The 9,279-nt window shown below is 33.7% G+C and overlaps 1 protein-coding gene and 1 long non-coding RNA gene across 2 annotated transcripts; both read right to left on the bottom strand.

Moving 5' to 3' along the window:
• Window positions 1-498: 498 nt before the first annotated feature.
• Window positions 499-1,182, bottom strand: LOC145799154 (uncharacterized). The gene is made up of 3 exons (XR_014341167.1): window positions 1,103-1,182; window positions 901-957; window positions 499-649 (listed from the first exon to the last, which is right to left on the bottom strand). It is a non-coding gene; the product is annotated as an uncharacterized LOC145799154 (long non-coding RNA).
• A 21-nt stretch (window positions 1,183-1,203) lies between these two features.
• LOC114315327 (sulfoquinovosyl transferase SQD2-like) lies at window positions 1,204-3,618 on the bottom strand. Its single transcript, XM_082889298.1, has 6 exons — window positions 3,591-3,618; window positions 2,665-2,716; window positions 1,695-1,750; window positions 1,515-1,598; window positions 1,264-1,356; window positions 1,204-1,220 (listed from the first exon to the last, which is right to left on the bottom strand). The coding sequence occupies exons 1-6, from the start codon at window positions 3,598-3,600 to the stop codon at window positions 1,204-1,206; spliced, it is 312 nt and encodes a 103-aa protein (XP_082745424.1). The 5' UTR covers window positions 3,601-3,618.
• Window positions 3,619-9,279: the final 5,661 nt, after the last annotated feature.

A 9,279-nucleotide genomic window follows, 5' to 3' on the forward strand; every position in this document is an offset into this window, starting at 1 on the left:
GCCCTGTTTGGTTATGCCTTTGTTTTCTTTGTTTTTCATGCTTTTAAAAAAAAAAAAAAAGGAACAATGAAATGTTAAAATAAAAAATAAAATAAAAAAGTGGTTTTTTTCATTGATAAGCAAAAACAGGCTGCTATGAAGAATGCCCCTGCTCTCATGAGTCATATCCCCAGTTTAAGGTGAATACACAATGAAATCTATTGAAAAATCATATGCAAAGGATTAATGTTTAGGTAAATTAGAAAGAAATAGGATTTCTGGTGCAATATCTTTATATGACTTAATAGATTGGGGTGTTTCTATAAATGCTAAAATAAAAAATAAAATAAAAAAGTGGTTTTTTTCATTGCTAAGAAAAAACGATTTACGAAAATTCGAAAAATAATTCGTAAAAAGTGGGTTTTGTTCATTACAAAAATTTAATTAAATCAAAAACAGTTCACCAACCTACCTTTTTATGTTTGTTCCAAAAAAAAAACACCAACCTTTTTACCTGTTTTTTGAAAATGACATTATGTGTCCGAGCGTCTCTGATTCTGAAGGCATGACGAAAACATCTCCGCTGGCGTATGCTTGAGAGAGCTCTTCACCTCCTAACATCCCTGTGAATACGGCAGGCATGTCGGAGAAGAGCTTTTCGAGATCCTCCCTGCCACGAAGAAATCATTCTAGATGAATAAATTTTGCCCATGGTTCTTACTAGAAAATAAATTTAGGCGATCATCATGGCCCAATTTGTGTATCATTGGATGTATGCAAAAATATAAAAATAAATAATTCATTTCGTTAGACAGCGGTTTGTTGTTTTTAATACAAAGAATCATTTTATACTATATTCTATAGAGATTGTTCCAGCAATGTTGACAAAACTAAACAGCCAATAAGTCCTTAGAGAAATACCTGTATGGTCCATCTCCAATAAAAGCAATTCGTGCCTCCGGTATCTAGTCCATGACACTGTTCAATCATACATCCCAAATGTCAATGGTTACAACTTATAATAATTATGAAAAAAAGCATTATTCCATCAATATTTTGCAAGTAATATTTCCTAAATTGCAAAAGCAGAAAATACTTATCATTTGAAATAAAAGAGTAGTACCTTTCGAGTAAATCCAAACTCTTCTCAACTCCTAGTCGTCCAACATGGACTATCAATGGTCTCTTGGGCTCTCCATTGCTGATTAAAAAAAGAACAATATATTAACATTTGGAGGAAACTCATATTACATGGCAATGAAATTTTAAGGATTGAAAGAAAGCCATACCTTAGTCTTATTCGCATTTCTTGAGAGCGATATTTGGGATGGAAGCTTTTGGAATCAACACCCTTATTCCAGAGACGAATCTTGTTACCTGAAAATAAACAAAGAATTAACATGGATATGAGCTGCTATTTCAGAGAACATTTGAAAAAAATAAAATAAAAATTCAAGCAGAAGCATAAATGTCAAATTCTGTTATGTGATCAATGTGAATTTCAGAGAGTTATCTATTGGGCGATGTTCATTTACCTACTGTTACCCTAGCTGCTTCAAGCTCCTTTGCAAGGGCAGCTGATGGAACCAGTGTAAGATCAACTGCCCTATGAAGAAACTCTGTTAAGAAAAGAACAAAACTTTCATTTATTAGTTCACAAACACGAAAAGTCAGAATCCATGTGAAATTGGGGCTAGAAACAAAAGTTCCCATACTTATGACCCACCACATAGGTTTGACCAGCCAACTAAAGGTGTATCTTGGTATGTATCTGCAAGTCAAAACAGGAATCGGGTGTTGATTCCGAATCGGGAGAGGAGCACGAAAGATCTTTACAATTTTCTTATTTGTATAATCAATTTTACTTCCCAAAATTACTATATGTGAGAGAAAGATTTCATATTTAAAAAATATAAAAGATTTCATATCATAAACTGAGAAAGATTAATAATATTCTCTGGTTTCTCTTTTATATTATTAGATTTCATATTATAATGAATACATTATAATATACTTCCCAAAATTACTATATGTGAGAGAAAGATTTCATTATGAATACATTATAATGATATGAATACTTTAATATTACTGTGCTGTCAAATAACCAAATATTTTAATGATAAGTTGATGGGCATAGAGAATATACAGCAGAGAGCCGAAGACAGCAGAATTTAGAGCACAAACACAGAATATTTTTGAGTAATATAGAGCACAAAAATATTACTAAACTGTGTTTGATGGGCAGAATTTGCTTGACAAACACAGAATTCAAGCTACAAATTCAAAATTCAGAATTCAAGAGTGGGAGTTCGAAGGGAGCCGAAGACAGCAGAATTTAACTATTACCTAAATTCTGAATTCAAGCTACAAACATATATAATTTTAACAAATTTCAGTTAGTAGTATGTATAATTTTAAAAGAAGAAGACGTATAGCTATCAGTCAGAAGAAGTATAGCTATCTATCTGCTAGTGTAATCAATCAATCTAGAATTGTGGATAAGGTTATCCGGGCCGAAAACCATCTCCTATCCAGCCGAAGGGAGCAGAATTTAGGTGAATTTAGGGCCAAAATTCAGAATTCAAAATTCAGAATCCCAAAAACTCATTCAGGATTCAAAATTCAAAATATTCAAAATTCAGAATTCAAAAAGAGAAAAACACAACAGCGAGTTCGAAGTCTTACCTTGCGAGTGGGAGTTTGAAGGGAGCCGAAGACAGCCAAAAACAGACAGAACCTTGAGCCAAAAACAAACCCAGTAAAATGAGATCATATACAGAATGTAGAGGAATAAAGGAACACAATGGAACACAATGCATTTAACTACAGGAATAAAGGAACACAATAATAGAGGAAAACTCAATAACAGAGGAGATAACACATTGTATCTAACTAAAAAAAATACAACAAAGAATAATCAAGATAATCCAGAAAAAAATTCTGAAATCAACAAAGAGTCAAACAGACAGAATAGGGAGATAGCTTCCAAAGACTCACATGAGCTATTGAAATTCTGAAATTAACATGAGATAACACATGAGTTATTGAAATTTTGTCTCCTTTATTTTAGCATGAGTTATTAACATGAGTTATTTAGCAGGAAATCAACACCTTACACACCATGTATCGAGCAGCAATTGTATTTATACCCTTAACGCTAATTATAACCGCCATTAATCTTTCAGTGAATATTTAAACATGAGACCATGTTATCTTGAAGAGAAAAATCTACAGATGATGGTTAGTTTGTTACAAAACAATTACTTACCAAGTCAATGTGTTTTGTTTTATTCATTGTTTAATTACTAATTTTATTATTGGTAGTTTTCTGCATTTGCATTGTGATTTGTAGGATGTATAATATGAAAAAATTGATAAGGAAGTTTCCACACAATAAAAGGTAAAACAGGGGGTAAAAAGGAAAATGTGAAGTTTGAATTCTAGAGTCATTGACTTCTGTGCAAAATAAAATCCTTGACTGCAGAAACTAAAAATGGGAAGATTATGAATTAAAAAAACTTAGGAAACTGAGATCACATAATGCAATAGCAATACAGCATTAACCAGTTTAGTTTGTTATCTATTGAAAGGAAAGCACAAAATAAACTCACTTGTTATCATGCCAGCCCACCAAAGTGGCTCATAATAAACGTATGTTCATCCAACTTCAAAGTGGAAAATTGAACAATTTAAGGCAGGCTATACAATAAGTGACACTTAAAAAAAAGAAAAAAAAGATTATACAATAATGCAGACTAAACATAATCTATGTTTTGGCCATTACCGTAGCCAAAAAAAATGACAGAACATAACAGTATATTGAGAATGGAAAAAGAGCTCTCTCTCTCTCTCTCTCTCTCTCTCTCTCTCTCTCTCTCTTCTTTTGTGGTTGTTCAGGGGACCAGGAGAATTTGAGCAAAGCTCACACTTCAATGATTGTGTCAAATCATTGATGAAGTTATGATTTTCCACTTAAATAAACTCTTCCTTTTAGTAATGGAAACACAGATTTTAACACAAAATTGACTGAGTTACACCGTGTGTTCCATTGATTTTGTGTTCCATTGTGTTCAAATTGACTGAGTTACACCGTGTGTTCCATTGTGTTCAAATTGATTTCAGAATTTGATTCAGAATTTGATTACAGGAAGTCAAATTTGATTTCAAAATTTCATGACTACAGGAAGTCAAATTTGATTTTGTGATTTCAGAATTTGATGACTATAGGAAGTCAAATTGTTATATATAATACTATGCGTTCCAATTCCCCACACATTTAACTCCAGTTGCGGTTATAATTCATTCAACAACACTTTCTTTGTCTTTCTCTTTCTCTTAGCATGATTTCAGAATTTAACACACATTTAACACGTGATTTCAGAATTTAACACACATTTAACTCCAATTGCGGTTATTTTAGCATGAGTTATTAACATGAGTACTCTTTAATTTTTACTCAAGGCACGGTGTAAAAAACAGGAAATCAGTCAACCTGAGTCAATTTTATTATTCTGAAATTCATCTCTGGAGTGATAAACTAACCCAGTAGAATTTTAAGGCACAAAGTCAGAATTCAAGGCAGCAGAGTTTTAAGGCACAAAGTCACAAATGTATGAGTTTTAACCCAGCAAAAATCACCTGAGATACGAAACTAAAAACTAAGAAACAATAAGGAAATTATTTACACTTGAGTAGAGAGAGAGGGAGAGAGAGAGAGAGAGAGGGAGAGGGAGCACAATGTAGGTCCCAAAGGCTCAAATGTTGAAGAAATGAAGCCCCTTCCCACAATTACTAGAAAATCCTTCAATGATCAACCCAAAATAAGCAATGAAAAAATACAAATGAACAAATAATGGAAAAATACATTCACATTCATGATCTGTCTATCTCCCGCATCTAAATCTTCCTCAATTTTCAATAACATCTCTCAACCCTAACCTTAATTCCTTATTTATCCATTTCCCAGATCCCCAATTTCTCTCTCTCTTTCTATATATATATATATATATATGTGTGTGTTTGTACCTATTAGTTTTGGTGGTGGTGGTTATGGCGTGTGTGAAGAGGGTTAACAGATCGGCGTCGGTGGCGTTCGCACCGGACCCCCCCCATACATGGCGGCGAGGACGATGGCCTTCGTCGGTGAATCTCGAGATCTTCGAGGTCGATTTCCAGTCCGACGATCGTGAGCTCCCCGTTGTCGGCGATTTAATCGGGTCTCTTGGGGGAAGAATAAGCAACACTATCATTTGCACAAACAGAACCAGCAAGAAATCTATCAGACAAAAACCTCACAACCCAACCTAAATGACCCGTAAACAAAACCTCACAGCCCAACAGAGAGAGAAGGAGAGAGGTAGAAAAAAAGACTGAAACCACTGAAACAATTAAAAAACAGACACAACTCGATAGAAACAGAAGGGGAGAGACAGATATCTTACCTTGTGAGCCGAGTCCGAGAGGCAGATATCAAGGATTGGAGAGCAGCGTCAGGAGCTAGCGAAAATGGAGGATAGGAAAGAAGAAGAACCATTGGATGAGAGAGGGAAGGGTAAGGGAGAGACGTGTTTAGGCAGACGTGAGAGAGAGAGAGCAGAAATTGTTTGGGCAGTAAAAAAATTGATGACAACTGTTGGATATTGATTGGGGATTATCTCAGCCATTGGATCAAAATGTATCTCACATACATTTTAAGATATTTTCAAAAAACCTCTTGGCTTATTATATAGATATATGTAATTATCTAAAGTCATTGACTTTTTACTTAATTTGTCAAACGTTAAATTTTTAAGCTGTTAAGATAATGTCATTATTGAAGTGTAAGATCACTATATTATCGCCATCATCACCACCATACCACATCACTCAACTACCACCAACAACCCTCCATCTGCATCAGTTAGCACAACTACCCTATCATATCATCACCAATGCAATCACCACTAGTTAGCACAGCTGTCCCATTATATCATCACCAACGCAATCACCATTAGTGCCACTGTCAACCACTATTGTACACCACCGCCATTGCCACACAATTATCATTGTCATTGTTATCTCCACTTTCAGAATACCACCATTATCACAACACTACCACCACCATCACCTTCATGACACCTCTACTTCCACCATGATGTCGTCACTACTGCTACCATCACTACTATTACTCTATTATCACTGTTACCATTATTAGCACCACCATCAAACAATTGTCATCACCTCCATTACCACCTTTGCTAACTCTATCATATCTCACACAATTATCACCACCACCACAATCCTCATACATCACGACCACTATCCCCCACTCCCCCACACCACCAGTCCAACAAATATAAAGTGTACGGGAAATCAACAATTTTTATTTTATTTTACATGACTTGGTTAAATTCATCACTTATATTTTTATTAAATTCTAAACAATTTTTATTCTAAAAGGGCGTCTATTTTTCAATATTTTATTTTTAGTCATCATAATTTAGTTTTTAGTTTTATTATCAATTTAGGCAGTATTTAATAAAATTGAAAATTAAAAATTAAATACTTCAAATTAAGTATTGAAAATTGAATGTTGAATTTTTTAAATTGAAAATTTCTTTGATAAAAATTTAATTTTAAACTAAAACAAATTGTTTGATATGTATAATATTAAATTTAAAATTTATTATTTTTAATTTAAAATTGTGATAGTGAGTTGGCGGTGGTAGTGGTGGAGATAGAGAGAGAATGATTATAGTGATAGTGGAGAGGCAATATAGTAGAGATAAAAAGAGGGGTGATAGTTGTGGCTTAAGGATGGTAGTGTTGAATAGTGGTGATGATTATGAGAACAATGACAACAGAGGTAAAAGGTTATAGTAGTAGTTGTTGTGATGGTAGTAATAGTAGTAGCTGAAAGTTTGCAGAAAATAATTTATTTTGATTTTTTTTTTCAAAGAAATACCACTTGAGTACACAATCTAAAATACCTCAATCCAAGCATTTGATAATACCTCACAAAGCGATCCAAGTGTCTCGCCTCCAAAGTGATTTACCTTGTACCCTCTTAAATTTATTTTTGTGTATATTTTTCTACAGACCTAAAAAATTCTGATGGCCAATTTTTGTATCAAATACATCTGATAAATATACACAACACATGATAGAGTTTGCACGTAGGTGGGATCCTTAGGGATCTCTATCTTTTAGTTGTGGAGATAAAATAAAAGATGTATCTTTCATCTTAAATATGCAGGATACAACTTATCCAATTTTTCATTAATTATCTTTTAAATAGATAATATAGAACTTCCACTAATTACAATAATGTCCATCAACACATTACAATTAAACCCCTAAAAGTAGAGAATTACAAGTGAGGCCCTTTCTTACAATTAGTCACAAATTTCCTTCCACCAAACTATATTCCACATAAGCTACTAGGTATGGACAAATTTATCACTATCAAAAAACCCTAACTCATGTAGCCGAATTCTAAATTTTTCCTTTTTCTAATTGGACCCCAAAAGCATTTTTCAAAAATAATACTTTTGTAATTATATATGTATAGAAATATTTTTATGAAAAAGTAAACGGCTGGTTTTCTTTTGGTCCAATGTTAATAGGAAAAATTGCTTGAATATACTTTCTCACTTTGAGAATGGTGGATTCCATGTTAAGCACCTATATAAATCAATTACCACTCACATAACCCAACATGTCTGTATATAGCCTTTCGTTCGGCGTCACCGATTGACAATATTAAAGTTAAATGAATAGTCTATTAATTTATACAAGCCTCTCAGGTCAAAGAAAAATAAGCGTATTGTAATAGAACTACCTTTTAAACTGACAGTGATCATTCCATAGGTGTTCTCAAAACCGATCCTCTTCAGTGCATGTACTTATTGCATAACACCCACATATTTGCTTAAGGTCACTACCTCAACGATGGAGTTAATCATTCTATCATATAGCAACAAAACAAGTGTAGGCCATAGCAGCAAAACAGCAAAACAGGTGTTCCCAACTTTATTAGCATCTCCCTTTCATTAAGCCATCTGGTCTCTTTGAGCCTTGCAACATATTGCAAATATATGAGGTCACACCAGAGTCTACACACAAAGCATTAGGAGGACCAATCAATAAATTGGTTTCAAAAACAAACAAATTTAACATACCTTTCAAAGGTTTGTCCTTTTTCAGTGTTGCCAAATAATGACGACAGTTTCTCTTCCAATGGCCAGGCTTTCCGCAATGGAAACAATTTCCTTTGCTTTCCTTTTTATCTATACCCTTTTTAAAAACACCTTGTGTTTTTCCAGAGAACTTAAAGCCCATAGATTCTTTATTAAAATTATTCTTGCCCTTAGGCTTGAATTTTCTAGGACTTTCCTTCTCATCCATCATCACAGTGGGTTGGCTCTTTTTAATAAGATCCTCTGCTACTTGCAACATTTTGAGCAGCTTTGATGGTGTAACAATCTTATTCATATTGTATTTCAAAATAAACTGATTATAAGAATCTGGTAAAGATGAAAGGATCGCATCAATTTTAGTTTCACCATCAATATCTGCACCCAAAGTTTCCAGTATGTTAATGAAAGATATCATTTTCAGAACATGTTCTCGTACTGGAGTACCTTCCACCATTTTGGTGGACATCAAACCTTTCATGGCAATTTGGCGTGCATTTCTACTCTGTTCTCCAAACATTTCTTTCAAATTTACCATCATGTCTTTTGCAGTAGGAACACTCTCTTGCTGCTTTTGCGACATCATCTGCCTCATGCCACTTCCTAGTGGCTTCACATTGTTCATCAGTGGCATCTACCCCAGGGAGGGCAGGTGGATCAGTGGTTAGGACATGGTTCAGTTTTTTAGCATTGAGGACACTTGTTCAATTTTTCTTCCAGTCCACATAGTTTGGTCCAATCAAACGATTATCATCAAGAATTTTGGACAAAGGATTAAAGTTGGTCATTTTTAACTACATATGTTAAAAATTAAAACATGTGTCAGAAGAATATAAGTATTGCATTGTATATAAATCCATAGGATGCGGGATTTTGAATCTACTATGGTAATGCTCACTAGAATTTTTATTCAAACAATTTATAACCCCACAAATATAACACTTATATTTAAAACATTCATAGTGAGCATTGGGAAACCAATCCTGCATGTAAAAAAAAAAAAAATTGAAATAAGTGAACATACCTTAAATGGGTGGGCAGCTACTACCCATCATAATATCATCTCATGTTACCAATTTTTTTTTTTCGTTTAGAAAAAATTAAATTTATTTATGACTCCCAATTT

Source organism: Camellia sinensis, chromosome 9, assembly GCF_055761805.1.
Source record: "Camellia sinensis isolate YWXY chromosome 9, ASM5576180v1, whole genome shotgun sequence".
Lineage (NCBI taxonomy): Eukaryota > Viridiplantae > Streptophyta > Magnoliopsida > Ericales > Theaceae > Camellia > Camellia sinensis.